Source organism: Peromyscus maniculatus, chromosome 4 (genome assembly GCF_049852395.1).
Source record: "Peromyscus maniculatus bairdii isolate BWxNUB_F1_BW_parent chromosome 4, HU_Pman_BW_mat_3.1, whole genome shotgun sequence".
Taxonomy (NCBI): domain Eukaryota; kingdom Metazoa; phylum Chordata; class Mammalia; order Rodentia; family Cricetidae; genus Peromyscus; species Peromyscus maniculatus.
This window is the reverse complement of record NC_134855.1, coordinates 130,901,814-130,916,883: the sequence shown is the minus strand read 5'-3', so window position 1 is coordinate 130,916,883 and position 15,070 is coordinate 130,901,814. Positions and strand designations below refer to the sequence as shown.

At 50.7% G+C, this 15,070-nt stretch overlaps 1 protein-coding gene across 1 annotated transcript in view; it reads right to left on the bottom strand.

The window, feature by feature from the left end:
* Positions 1-12,884, bottom strand: part of Xkr7 (XK related 7) — a 29,674-nt gene extending 16,790 nt beyond the window's left edge. Inside the window, exon 1 of the mRNA XM_016003917.3 lies at positions 12,301-12,884. Within this exon, the coding sequence (XP_015859403.3) occupies positions 12,301-12,884 (584 nt within the window). The remainder of the gene's footprint in view (positions 1-12,300) is intronic.
* Between the last annotated feature and the right edge of the window lie 2,186 nt (positions 12,885-15,070).

The following is a 15,070-nucleotide window of genomic DNA, read 5'->3' as shown; positions in this document are numbered from 1 at the left end:
TAGAAAAACAGACAGCTGCTCTGAAGCAAAGTATTTGGGATCAGGTTCTTGTCTCTCACATGCCTCCTTTCTCTGGACCTCAACTTTGCCATCTATGTTATGGGTTGTTGATGTGCAGGAGAGACTAAAACTCAGCTCCGTGTTCTCTGAAGGTCCTTTTTTGGCTCTTTCTCTTCCCCTCTGTCTCTGGGTGGAGCTAGGCTGTCAGAGACAGTGGGGGGGGGCTTGATTCTAATCTCCTGGTGACATTTGAAGGTACCGGGGAAACTAAGGCAGAGAGGAAGAATCACATCTGGTTGTTTGACAGAGATTTCAGAAGTAGAGTGTTCTGAGGACTGAGCTGATTTCATTTTCTGGGGCTCTGGGAAGCTACAGAGGCATGTCCCATCTGAAGTGGCCGCCATGCCTCAGCTCTAGCCATCCATGCCCTGGGAGAATATGGAATTCAGTGACAGAATATGGAATTCAATGTTTTCCCTTATACATTTTTCAAGCCCAGCCGGCAATTAGGATATCAATGCAAAAAGGAAAGTCCCGGGCTGGAAATTACGGCAACTAATTAAAGAAATATCACATGACTTTAAAAGAAAGCCTTCCCGGGTTAATATGCATCGCATGCTCGGTGGTTTGGAGCACTGGCTGCTCTTCCAGAGGACCTGACTTTGGTCCCCAGAACCCACATGGTGGCTCACAACCATCTGTAACTCCAGTTCCAGGGGATCCAGTGCCTTCTTCTGACCTCTGCAGGCACCAGGCATACATATGGTGCATAAGCATCCATGCAGGCAGAACACTTTCATACATAAAAATGAAACTTTAAAAATCTAGGCATGGCAGTCCACACCTGCAGCCCCAGTGACGGCAAACTGGGAGCCTAAGACAGGCTGATCCCCGGGAGTTAACTGGCCTGCAAGTCTAGCCTTCTTGGTGAAGCTCCAAGCCAATGAGAGACTCCTGTCTCAAACAAAAGGAGAAATGACCCTGGAGAATGTCCTCTGACCTACACACACACCTGCACACACCTGCGCATGGTACACACACACACACACACACACACACACACACACACACACACCTACGTGGAAAACCCTCGTCCACATACAACAAAAATACATTTTGAGACATTTAATTCATTTAAAAATGTGTTTCATCCATCCCTCCGCTCTCATTCCAAGGGCTCTCAATAGCTGTTGGTGGCTGGTGGCTACCACATTAGATACCAAAGACACAGAACACTGTTGACCCCACAGAGTCGGCGGACAGCACTGAACTCCACAAAACCAGGTCAGCCAGCAGTCAATGACATTAATGATACAATGTGAGGTTCCTCAGCCTAGTCACTCTGCTTTTGTATATGTTTAAAGTTTTGCATACTAAAAACTAAAACGCTGCTTTAAAAAGTAGGCGATGCCGGGGATCTAGCTCAGGGGTAGAGCACTTACCTAGCATGTGTGAGGTGCTGGATTTGATTCCAGCACCGTAAAAAGTAACAGGTGAAGTAAATTTAAAGCGTAAATACACAAAGTGAAAGCAATGGAAAGAAGGTGAGATAACATTATGCGGAATGAACACATCCCGGGCTGGGTCTCCTCGGATGTCACTGGTTTGCAGTCTACAGCCTAGCAGTCCAGCAGCATGGGACTCGGTATGGTGAGACCCCAAGTCAGGGCCGTGCGTTGAAACCATAAGGGGCTTTACAGTCATCCAGTTTGTCCTCTAAACTGAAGTAAAGTTCCTGCTTACAGTATCTCTGCCAGTTAGGCACCTCCTCCACACCCTTGGCTGGTGGGCGCTTGTGCCCTTGCAAGAGCACCGAGGTCTTCTTGCTATTATGCAAAAGACCCCACCTCAGTTTAACTCCGGATCATCTGTGTGCACACTACCTTGGGGCCACAGAACAAGGATCCTTCCTTGGTGGGGCTCAGTAGGTGAGGGTTATTGAGAATTAGGACCCCAAGGGCTCCTCTCCAGCCCCTCCCCTTTTGTTACTAAGCTATAGGATGGGCTGCAACTCAGACCACAAGGGCAGCCGCACCCAGTGTTTTCAGAGGATGCACCCTGTGACAAGTGCTGGCATCTCTGGAAGAACCCAGAGGCTGAACCATCATCTCTTGCACTTTATAGACAAGCCCTGGCTGATGAGGTAATTCTGACCGGGATCACACAGCTACAAGGTGACAGGATCCTGACCTGCCCAGCACCAGAGTGCTCTCTGCTGCTTTGTTTTCTTTCCTGAGCCCTGGGAAAACCCAGGCCAAAGTTCTCAAGGCCCCGTATGAACTTCACAGACAGAGGAAATGACTTGCCCAGGACTCTGATCTCAGAGATTCTTTTCAATTCGCGTTAACACTACTAAGCACCGACTTCACACAAGGAATCTCACGTCCTCTATTTCCTAGGTCAGCTATGCCTTTTTCCTCTGGGGAACCGGACTCAGGGTTGCTATGTTTAGTCTTACCCTCAGCCCACGGGCAGCAGAAGGCTGAGACTGGAGTTCCAGAAACCTCACTGCTGTGCCCAAGCTGCAGGCTTTTACACCGCCTTAGCTCTGATACCACAGCCACGGAAGCCAAAACCTGTTTCACCGGGCTTCTCATCCAGGCGCTGGCTGGATTCAAGGCCAGCAAAGGTAACAAGGACAAGGCCAGACCTCCCCTGGCTTGTGATCTGTGGGAAAACCAGCCAGATGGGCTGACAGGAGTGAGTGATGAGCCCAGGGGACAGCAGAGAACGAGCCCAGAATGTTAACAGCAGGTACTTTATTTTACATTAAAATAAAACATTTTAGATGCTTTTCTGATTTGTTTCTTCCCGTTCCCAAAATAATACCCAATTGATCGGTCTACAAGAACACACTTAACTCGGCCAGGGGATGGGTCAATGGGTAAAGCACTTGTGTAAGTGTGGAGACTAGCATTTGAATCCCCAGAACCCACGTAAAGTGTGCGTGTGTGCGTGCGTGCATGCGTGCACGCGTGTGCATGTGCATGTGTATGTGTGTGTGTGTGTGTGTGTGTGTGTGTGTGTATGTGTGTGTGTGTGTGTGTGGTGGGGGCAGTGCAGGAGTGTGTGGGCCTGTAATCCTGGCACTCCTATGGTGAGATCAGAAACAGAAACAGGAGAGTCCCCAGAAAGTGGTGGGCCTGCTAGCCTGGTATACACAATTGCAAAGCAACAAGAAACCCTGTCTTAAGGTGTAAGGCTAGGACTGACCATCCAAGGTTGTCCTCTGACCTCTACACATGCCCATAGCATATCCACTCTTGCACTGACATATGAAGGCACAAACACACACTCACACATGTGCACACAAAAGATTTAAATATATATATTTAATCAACACTGGAAAGACGGCTCAGCAGTTAAAAGCACTGCTGCTCTTGCAGAGGACCTGAGTCCAGTTCCCAACACCCAAGGCAGGCAGCTCACAGCTGCCTGTACCTTAAGCCAGGATCAATTGACCTCTGCTAGCTCTGGAGGGCAACTGCATTCAGAATCACACACCCACACATCCACATGTATACATATAGTTTTTAAAAATTTTTTTTTAAAAAAGCATACACTTAGCTAGCAGAAGGAGGGATGGCTTAGAACTCAGACACAGTTGGGGGGAGAGTAGGCTTGACCACATGGCTTTCAACCCTGGTTTTGCTGCCAACTGGGAGGCTAGTTCTCTCTGTAACTCAGTTTCACATCTATAAAATGAGTCAATAATGCTAGTTAACACTGAACACTATCATGGGCTGAAAAATGCTTAAAGCTGTATAAAACGTCTTCTACGCATTCTCTCACTCTGCCAGCACAGTGGCCATTCACACCGGAACTATTATCCCTTCCTCACAGATGAGAAGAAAACCGAGGTTCAGAGAAGTCAAGTGGCTCATTGAAAACGATGGCAGTGGCAGGAGAGGGTTTTGTTTCTGTGGGTCCTTGTGCTTCATCCTGTCTGTCACAGACGCAATGATATAATCTGAGTCTTAATAAACAATAGCTCCAATTTTTAGTAATATTCTTTATTTTTTGAGACAGGGTCTTGCTATGTAGCCCTAGCTGACTCTCTACATAAACCAGTCTGGCCTTGAACTCTTAGAGATCTACTTGTCTCCCAAGTGTTGGAATTACAGAGGCAGGTGCTACCACACCCATCAAAATAGTTGATTTTTACAACAGACATGAATGTATACATTTGTGTCCTAGTGAACTAAAAATCAGAAGTAAAATCTTCAAACAATACAAGAAATATCTAACTGTGGGCTGGAGATATAGCTCAGGCCATGGAGTGCTTGCCTAGCATGGACTGAGTCCTTGGGTTTGATTCCCAGCACCACATAAATCAGAGTGTGGTGGTGCATGCCCTAAAAACCTAGATCTTGAAGAGATTAGAAATTCAAGGTCACCTGGGGCCACTTAGTGGCCATCAAGGCCAGCTTGGGACACAAAAGACCCTGTCTCAAAACATAAGAAAACTCCAAATCTAATCAGCAAGTGGAAATCTCCCTTAATCACACCGCTTCCCAACGAGACAATTGTGGGTGAGGCTGGAGTGCATAAGTCTTCCATAAACAAAACTGCCAAGCAATTTCCACTTTAGGTTATTAAGATGACCTTTGCTTGGTTGAAGAAGTGGGAGATGGTGTGAGGGGCTGAGGGCAGTTTTGAGTTTGTTTGGGGAAAGCTTTGAGAAAGAGACAACACGGAGTGTGGTCTTGAAGGGTGTCTTAAGGTTATTATTGCTGTGATGAAAAACTGTGACCAAAAGCAAGTTGGAGAGGAAAGGGTTGATTTGGCTTACACTTCTGTATCACTGTTCATCTCCAAAGGAAGTCAGGACAGCAACTCAAGCAGAACAGGAACCTGAATGCAGGAGCTGATGCAGAGGCCATAGAGGACTGCTGCTTACTGGCTTGCTTCCCATGGCTTTCTCACCCTGCTTTCTTATAGAACCCAGGACCACCAGCCCTGGAGTGGCACCACCCACAATGGAGTGGACCCTCCCGCATTGATCATTATTAAGAAAATGCCTTACAGCTGGATCTCATGGAGGCATTTTCTCAAGTGAGGCTCCTTTCTCTCTGGTGACCCTAGCTTGGGTCAAGTTGACATAAAACCAGTCAGTACAAAGGGTGTATAGAGGTTCCCTGGTGGGGAGTGAGAAAGGATGCTGCTTGAGAAAGCAGCCCCTGGGCATCAGGGACCAGTGGCTTGCTTCTGGGGCCTGGAGACAGAGGGTGAAGCCAAGAGCTCTGATGCAGGATGGGGAAGAGGGGAGCCGGGAACATCTTGGGGCTCCTGAGTATCAGATCCAGGATCCCTAACAGACATCTGCCTTTGGCTGTGGGCAGAGTGGGGTGGAGGAAGCTGATAGCATTTCCCGGGACAAGAATTTGGACACCTTCACAAAGACAGGGTGGTGAACAGAGTAGATCTCAAACCGCCTCCTCCTCTCCCGGGGGACGCTTGCCCCGGCTGCTGGGGTTCAAAGCCATTTCCTTGCAGCTCACCCTCCCCCTGGCTCCCCAGGGTTTCTCGCCTGTGTGGTCTTTATAGATCAAACAGAGGACAGGGCCTAACTGCCGCCTCCCTGTCTGTTAGGAGAGGCCCTGGTGCATGGTTGCCGCCCTGACGGAGGAGGGAGCGAGCAATCGAGCGCACTGGCCAGGGTCTCCCTGGAGGTGGGCGGGGAGACCACACTGGAACAAGCCTGCCAGTTTAGCACAGGGAGGAACATTTGTGAAGGGCTGCAGCCAAGTCCGAGCAGTCGTAAACATGTTTCAGATGTGGGTGTGATGATTCAAAATGCTAGACTCATAACCAACACAAGAAAAATGGGTACCAAGGCTGAAACGACAGTGAGAGGACCGAGACACAGTCTGGAAAGACTACAGACCCTAACCTGCGACCACGGTCACAGGTAATTATGAAAATAGCCAGGGCTGATTACAATCGAGTGCTGCTGTGTTCCAGGCAGGAGGTGCTGAACATGATACATATATTATCCAGCTTATCACACTCCACGCCAAACGATGGAATTATTGTTACCAAGACACAGGTAAGTTATGGCTTTACCCAAAGTCACACAAAGTGGCAAATGCGAGGATATATCCGGTTCTGGCTAATGGGCTGTGGACTTTTCCCACATGAATGAGGAAACCAAGGAAGGCCCAGAGGAAGACAGAGACCCTGTGGACCCAGCTGATGTGGAGTTCCACCTCTGCTGCCACCACTCTGGGTCAGCCCCGTCCTTGCTCGCCTGGATCTTATGGAGACTTCTGTGTCCCCAGACTTGCCCCAACCTCCCAGCAGTCCATTCTTCACTCAGCAGCCAGAAGTGGATATTGCAAAAAACCAAGTCCATAGCTTCTCCTCTGGTCAGACTCTCTGGGCTCCCCTGTTGGAGTCTAACGGCCCTGCACAAGCCTCACTTCACCTGCCCCTCACTGACGCTGCCTCTCAGCGCTTCCGACTGGTCTGTTTCCCTTTGCCTGCAACACCCTTGCCCTTCCTGAGACCCCTCCCACACCTCTCCCTGGCTAGCCCAGCCATCTACCCACATACCCCCTCTTGAGTGAGGCTTCCCTCCCCAGATCACCTGCCCTGGCACTCACGAGTTCCTTGCCCTGTTCAGCTTTGTGCGTGTGGTGTACGGGCCTGGGTGCACGTGCAGGTGTACACACGGAGGCCACAGGAGGGTACCGAGTATCCCGTTGTTTCCTTCTCTGCCTTATTCCCTTGGGACATGGTCTTTCACTGACTGTGGGGTAAGACTATCAGCCCAACAAGTCCTAGCCATCCTCCTGTCTCTGCACCCCCAGCACTTGGGTTACAGGCACACATGGCTTTTTATGTGAGTATTAGGCATCAGAATTCAGCTCCTCACGACTGTGCAGCAAGGGCTTTCGCCCGCTGAACCATCCCCCCACCCCAGCCCCTACTTCATCTTTCCCCATAGCATTAATACCGTGTGACCCACTATAATTCACACTGCCATCTTAATCACTTTTTAATCCTTGGCACTTTTAACAGTTCCAGGTATACAGCAGGTGCTCCATAAATACCTGCTGAATGAGTGACTGCAGATTAAATACATGAGTGCCATGTCACTGTGGCTTACAGCCCCCTGCCCTCATCCCTGGCTACTGCTCACAGAACAATAACGGTGCTAACGGCTGCTACCAGTTTTTAAATTGTGTTTAAATTAATTCACTTTGTGTGCATATGTGTAGGGCTGGCGTGTGTGTGCCACAGCTCACATGTGGAACTCAGGGGTCCTCTCCTTCCACCAGGTGAGTCCCTGGGATTGAATTCAGGTTGCCAGGCTTCATGGCCTTCGCCTTTACCTGCCAAGACACCTCACCTACTCTGCTACCAGGTTTGGAATACTTAAATAGTGGGACTAGCCCTTGCTAAGTCCTTGGTACATGACACAAAGCAACACAAGAAGCAGACAGGTACAGTGTTAGTCTCTACTTTCAAAGGGATGGAGACTGTGTGGCTGGACAAGGTAGTGGGTGCAGGATTTGAGTGGAGACCCTGAATCCAGAGTTCGTGCTCTTCACATTACACCAACGACCCAGCTTCCCAGAGGGGAATCCAGAGCCTGATTTCATCGCAGTACTGACTCACTGCAGAAGCCCTCTGGAGTGCATGGCTCACTGGCACACACAGGCAGAGACAGAACAGCTGGACTCGGTGAGCTGTTAGAGGGACCTAACCGCCACCTCCCTTCCTCCCCACCTCAAGGTGCTCAGACTCTGGCAGCTGGGAGGAATCCCATGCCAGGTCTCCTCACACTAATTGGCTTAGGAAACCATGCTTATCTGGGTAAAGCCGGGGCCCATGAGTTCAAGATTAGGGAGAGCGGGATTCATGGCTTACTGCTTTGCTGCCCACAGGGTCAGAGGAGGCAGAGTTGGGACTTTAATTGGCTTAACAGCCTTCAGTGGCTTAACAGCTCAGAGGGCTGGGGTGGGAGGTGGATAAGGACAGCCTGGTGTCCAGCCCATGGCCAGATTCATGTCCCACCAAGGGATCTGTTTGCTCTCCTCCCCAGAATTCAGTCTGCTGCTGCCTCAAGGCATTTCCCTATGATTCTCTTAACACCTAGTGTGTCATGATAGGAATGGGGCTGGGTTTGGGAACTAGACAAGGGGGTAGGCACCTTCCCTCCCCCTCACTCCTGTGACCTCAGCCAAGTTCCTTGACTTCTCTGGGTTTCGCTTCCTTGTCGGATGAATGAATGTATCAATCACCACTGAGGGAGGGTTTTAATGCAAGCAAGATGTCTGGAACATCCTGCACAGCCCTTGCTGCAACATGGTAGGTGTGCAGTGTCTATGAGCTCCCTCCTTTTACGTTTCAAATAATAACATCTGTGTGAAAGGACTTTATCTCTTGGGAAGTGTTTGCCTGGGGTTATGTAAAGAAGACACCCCCTCCCACTCCAAAGTTTCTTTTGGCTGATACTACTTTTTAATCTCTCTCTCTCTCTCTCTCTCTCTCTCTCTCTCTCTCTCTCTCTCTCTCTCTCTCTGTGTGTGTGTGTGTGTGTGTGTGTGTGTGTGTGTGTGTGTGTGTGTGTGTGTACCTGTGCCACTGCATAGGTGTAGAGGTCAGAGAATAACTTTTAGGGGTCAGTTTCTCTTTCTACCATGGGGTCCTGGAGAGTGAACTCAGATATTGTCAGACAGGCTTGGTAGCCGGCACCTTTACCCACTGAGCCATTTCATTGGCCCTCACTGAAACTATTTTTTTTTAAAAATCTTAGTAGTTGATTTCCTAATTTCCTAATTCCCATTTCCCTTGAGAAATCAAGACCTGGCAATATTAGATCCATGATTTCTCATGGCCCCATTAGAGAGACCAGGTGGTACCTTTGTCGTGTCTAGGACACTTGTTTCCCATAACTTGTCAGACACCCCTTTGTCTGACACTCCATGCACCCATGTCTATGTGATCCTCCTGACTTTTGAAGGCGCTCTGCAGGCCTGAAAAGTTGAAATTGTCTTTATGATTGGACTTCAGAACGAGGCTATGGGATCGGGAACAGAATAACCTGCAGTCTCCCAGATTTCAATCTGAAGAGGTCAGGTGCACGGCTCCCTCCTTGTCATCCCAGCCTCACCACTCAAAACATCTGCAGGAACAGCTCATGTGGTAACATGTTGTGCCAACACCACTTAACTTCCAGGCATGCCAAACTGGATGGCTTCTCTCTACCTCCTCTGGATGTTTAAGAATCCAAAGCTTGTGGGACAAGGGTCTAGAGCATTCGGTGGCAACAGACCCAGAGTCAGAACTGTGGCCTGGTTAATGTGGCCTGGTGTGCGATTCTCAATCCCCGTAGCCTTTTCTATGAGATCTCCCCTAATTGACTGCAGAGTGTGAATTTAGTGAGCAGCCAAGCTGCCAGTAATTGCTTTCCAGCTCTCTGTAGACCCCAGCCTCCCTTCTTCCTTTCAGTGATTTCTATTCTATGCAGGGAAGTACCCAGCAGGTGACCAACTCATTTCAGGACCTCTCCAAAGGGCAGGTGTATTAGGAGGCAGAGGAGACAGAATTGTAACCTAGATATAGAAGGGGTATTGGGGGAGGACCCCAAATTGACCTTGATGGCCTTAAACTGTTCTGGGCAGCAGGTGGTCGTATGGCACTGTACCACATCGTCATGGGTCATGAGAAAGATATCATACCTTAGGATCACTGCATCTAATCGTATCATTTCGCACACAGGGAAACTGAGGCTCAGAAATGGAAGAGCCTGACTCAAGGTCACTTTCAAAGCAATATGAAAACATAAATCCTCTGAAAGCACAGCCTCCCCAAATCCAGCATTTTCCCACAATCCACAGTTTCCTCATCGTTACCCACAGGGTTCAACTGCCCCCCCTTCACATTCTTATCTCCATGCAACAGAAGCCGGACTTTCTGTCATCATGCAATCTCACAATCTCAGACTCATAATTCTTCAAGCTTTGGGGCACACTTTGGTGCCAGAATTGCAAGGTAGGTGGTTTGAGCTTGGTTTTTGAAGATGCAGACTCTTGAGTTCCAAAGCTTCCAATTGCTCCCTGTGTGACCTTGGGCAAGGGTGCCCCCCTCTCTCCGCCTCCGTTCCCTCATCCGACAAGTGAAAATTACAATACTAACCACATGACAGAATTATTAGAAAAGACACAGGAGAGAAGGAAGGTAAAAAAGGCAACCAGTGGGCTTGGCGGAAAGTGAGTGCTTAATAAAATAATTGCAATGGCAGTGTAAATTCAGGTTTGAGTGCCTAAGTGAATGGTTAAAAGAAATGCAATCAAGAGGACGCATTCACAAACTAGGGCCATGCAAACCCCGTCTAAAATGCTGACAGGCCTCACACCACTACAGCCAAATTCTTTTTTTTTTTTTTTTCTTCCAGGAGAGATTCTGAGTTTTTCAAATACCATGTACTACGGACCACTTCCATAGCTTGGGTTTCCCCACGCTCATCTGACTGTTCCCTCTCTGGTCATCTCATCCCAACCCTCACCTTCCCAGTGTAGAACAGTGCAAATAGTAGAGAGAGTTCTTTCATTCTCAGAACCACAGAGTCCAGTGGACTCTTAGCCACTTCCAGCCAGCCCCCAAGATGCCCATCTATGGCCATTTTTTTCCCCCATATTTGAGGGAAACTCTGTTTCTGTTTAAGAAAGAAGATTCCTATTAGCATCATGTAAGTGGATTCTGAATGGGGAGGAGGAGGGTAGCCTATGAGTCGTGGGGCAGCTGGCCCACTTTAGGCTGAAGGGAAAGGGGGACCAAGCTTTGGCTACCCAGAATAGGAAGTTACCATTTCAGAATCTAAAAATAACCCACCATCTGTCCACTTGGGCACAGAATGATAAATGCAGATTAGTTCCTGGATGTAGACATGAATATTTTTATGTGTCAAGCTAATAATAATAAGACCATGGATAGTGTTTCCCCCTTCCCTGACTCCAGAGCAAGCAAAGTAGAATATGCTCATCATCTTGTCAGAAGAAAATGGGGGAAACCAAGGCAGAGAGAGGAAGATCAACAACATGGCAAGGGTGACGCACGACAAGTGAGCAGCTGGGCCAGACACCAGGGGTCCAGTTGCCAGTGCTCAGTCCAAATGGATCTTCTGAGTCAGGCAGAATACACTAAAGAGTAAATTTAGTGTACAGAGTAAATAACCATCCTCTAGATCTGTAGAGGGACTTTCCCCATGCTCTCCACACATCTGTTATGATAATTCCTTACATTCCCAAATAGGTTCCAATCTGCAGAGTCCTCACACAGACCTCCTCTTGCCTAGTCATCCCAACAGGTTAAAAAACTGTAACAGTAAGTCAGTGAGACGGGAAGGGTAGAGAGTAAGTCAGTGAGACTGGAAGAGTAGAGATTTCCTCTCACTTCACAGGTGAGGAAACAGACCTGGAGGGAGGAGGAGGTGTGCCTAAGATCACACAGTAAGCAAATTCATTTTGTCACGGCAGGGAACAGCCCAAGGAACTAGAGTGATTCTGATTCCAGAGGAGCTGTGGTCTAGAATTTCCCCCCTCTCCAATTAACTCAGCCCAGCAGGCACCCTCCTTGCTGGCAAAGGAAGGAGGCTGGAAGTGAACAGTTTGAATGAAGCCGCAGCGTTGTTTTCCGGTCTGAGGACTAAGGGGCAGCCAGTAGCTTTCTAGTGTCAGAATCAAGATTCCGAATCTCCTTGGCCCCTTTTGTTGGAGGTGGGGTGGGGTGGGGTGGGGTGGGGCTCTCTGGAACTCCTCAGGAAGTAGGAGCCAAAGAGTGATGGACTGGATTCACCACACCCTTTCTCAACAAAACCAGGAAGTTTAGACCGGATAGTCATTTAGCTGCCTCACATTCTGCCTCTCCCAGGTTGTTGGGGGTGGGCTGCAATTCTGAACTGAGTGCCTCTGAGAGCTGGAAAAGACTTCTAAATATTTCCACAAGTCTAGGCTTGGTACCTGGACTTGGAGGAGGGGTCAGGACTGGAAGGACCCCTATGCCCTGTTCCAAGCATGACACTTGTCCCCATGCTCCCCAACTCCTCCTTGCTCACGCACCACTAAGGGTCCCTGGCCCCTTCTTGCCCTATTAGCCAGATCAAAGCTATGGATCTGGTGTCCAACAGAGTTTGGCAGAGGTGAGGAGCTGACTGAGAAGGAAGCAGAGCCGCGATGGAGTGGGTCGGGGTGAGGGTCAGGACAGGAGCAGGGCGGGCTAGAAAGGCCAGAGCAGATCTGGGGCAGCATTCCACTCCAGGACTCAAGCTTCCTTCACCTGCTCTTTTCCTACCTCCAGACCTGGCCGAGCTGCAGGAGGTGAACGAGAGTCTGCAGCAGCCAGACGCAGAGGCGGCAGCAGCGGCGGCGGTAGGTGCTGGCCGAGGACTGCACGGGCCGGGGGACCAGCTCCGGGCTGCCTTCTTTGGTCCTGAAGGCGACAGCGCTGTCCTTGGTGCTGATGGCGGCTCCGCCGATGTCGCTGTCCTTGGTGCTGACGGCGGGTCCCGGGGTCCCCGCGGGCTCCGAGTAGTCGTAGACGAACCAGCGGAAGCTGAGAAGCTGCACCACCAGCGAGGGCAGAAGCACGAAGAGCAAGGTGAGGCCGAAGTAGGTGTTCTGACCCTGCAGGTAGTAGGAGGCCGCCAGCCACAGGTCGGTGGCGCCGTCGGAGAAGAACACGAGCAGCGCGCACAGCACCCAGCAGCAGTCCCGCAGCTCGTAGCGCGGCCCCGGGCCCCCCGCCGCCGCCGGGCCCGGGCCCGCGATCTCCGCCGCTACCTCCCCGCGCCCTCCTGCCCCGCCCCGGGCTGCTCCCGCCGGCCCCTCGGGCCCCGGGCCGGCCGCGGCCGCCGCTCCATCCGACTTCGCGGCCATGTTGGCGGAGCAGGAGGCGGGGAGCGACTTCCGGGCGGCGGAGCGGGTGGGGTGCGGAGTGGGGAGGACCCTGCGCGGGCGGCTCCCGCCTCCCGCTCTTCCTCCGCCGCTCCTCTTCCTCCTCCCCTCTACCTCAATTATTCATCCTTGCCGGCGCCGCCCCACCCGGACTCCGGCCTGGATGCGGGCCGCCCCCTGGGAAGGGAGGGGGCCGGGGCGGGGAGAGCATCCCGGGTCACCCTTGCATGGCTTCCTCGGAGGCGTGGGCCCCAACCACATGCATTCTGCCTCTGGCCTCCCCCCGGACCCTACTTCTCTTTGACTGCTCCCGCCCTATCCTCTCCTCTTCCATTGATCTCCTGCGGTACCTCCGGTGATTCGGGTCTTGCAATGCCCCAAGGAGGGTGAAAGGCCAGGGTCTGCGAATAAAAAGGCAGGGGTGGGAGCAAGCAGCTGCTTGGGTACCTGCCGTAACCCTTTAGCAGTCACTCCATTCCAACGCCACTTCCTAGTTCCCCCGTGTTCACTTATTGTTCCACCCCCTCCTTTGATCTTGAGAGGTCTCTTTCTTCATTGTCTTTTTCAAGCTGAGACGCTGCAGTTCTGAGTTGCGGTTTCTTGCTCACTCTTCCTTCTTTCAGGAACCGCGTTCATCTGGCCACTAGCCCGGTTAGGGAAGGCAGAGAGAATGGGGTGGGAGGGAACCCCCGGGGGAGGAAAGAGCAAGTGCAAACTGCTACCCCGCCACTACTGGAGGCCGCATTTTCTAGGATGACCGGATGAGGGTACAGGTGAAGAAAGAAAGAACTGGCGGTTTCTGATGGCTAGGACCCTGAAAAGCCAGAGGTGGCAACCAGGGCACCCACTGCAGAATGTCAGCTGAGGAGTTTTGTGGCTAGGGCAGGACTTAGCAAGAAGACTTGGCGCCCAGAGTAGAGCAAGGATCACAAAGCAGCAGTCTGGAACTGGAGAGACCAGAGAGACATAAACATGGTCTATGAGAGGAGGTGGGGGGTCCCTCGTGTGCCCGGGCACTTCCATGCCACCACCAACCTTGGCTTGCATCAGATGTCCTAGGACATTGTTTATTAAACGCTGGAACTGTTTCTTTGTTATTATTCTAAGCAATGCGGAATCACTCATCATTTTAGTCTCACAATCTATGTGGTTTATATATTCACCCACCCATTTTATAGATGGGGAAACAGAGTTGAAGAATTCATTCAGTGGCTTAGAATTACATAGTAAGTGCTAGAAACGAATTCAAATGTGGCTCTTGAACAGGCTTTGAAAGCTCAAGGGCATGGGGGGGGGGAGGGGAGGAAGCGAGGTGGAAGGACCACCCTGCCTCAGAGTGACAGGGAGAGAGGAGACAGCTGCCCTGGGCTGGGTGGAGCAGCCATCTGCTGCCCTGCAGCCTGGCTTCCCTTTCGTGTCCAGGGACTGTTTTGGTCTCAGTGATGCTTGGGAGGTTGGGGTACCAGCTGTTGCCTAAAGCTAAAAGCAGAGGGGAAGTGTTAGGGGCCAAGGGAGTTTTCAAGGCTGGATTCCAAGCCAGCAGCCCACATTTAGACGGACGGGAGGCTGGAGGGTCTGAATTAGGAAGACTCATCTCTCTGCCTATGTGTCTCCTACAACCCCAGACCTAGAAACCAGCTGAATACACAGAACCTTAAGTGGGGTCAGAAGAGTGAGACCCTCTCCGGCCAACCCCCTGTCAGCTCTTAGTGGTCAGTATCACCACCTTCACAGGTGCTTGGATGGGCCTTGGACAGGATCCCACCTTTGGGCCAAGCTAAATGGAAATCTCCATGTAGCCCATAACCGGTTTAATCAAACCAGCAGCAGCAGAAGTCAGGCTGTAGGGTCTGTTTTCTGATGCCAGAAAACCTGGGTTCGAGACCCACAGTCCCTTCGTGAGTCTGTGGCTTTTGGTTTTTCTTGGCTTCGTAGAATAACAAAGTAGAGAAGATCACATGCTTTCCTGCTAGGACTATGCTGCGTACAATTAATGGGAAATTTTAATAGGGGTAATGTTTCCCACAGGAGCCCTGCTGAACATCCAGTGGTGGCCTGCTCTCTGTCCCTCAGAGACATCTCCCCACTACTTTGGCTCTGAGTGCCATCCCACCCTGGCCTCTTCCTGTTTTGCATTGACACACCAGCAGTTTATCTCTTCATCTTTG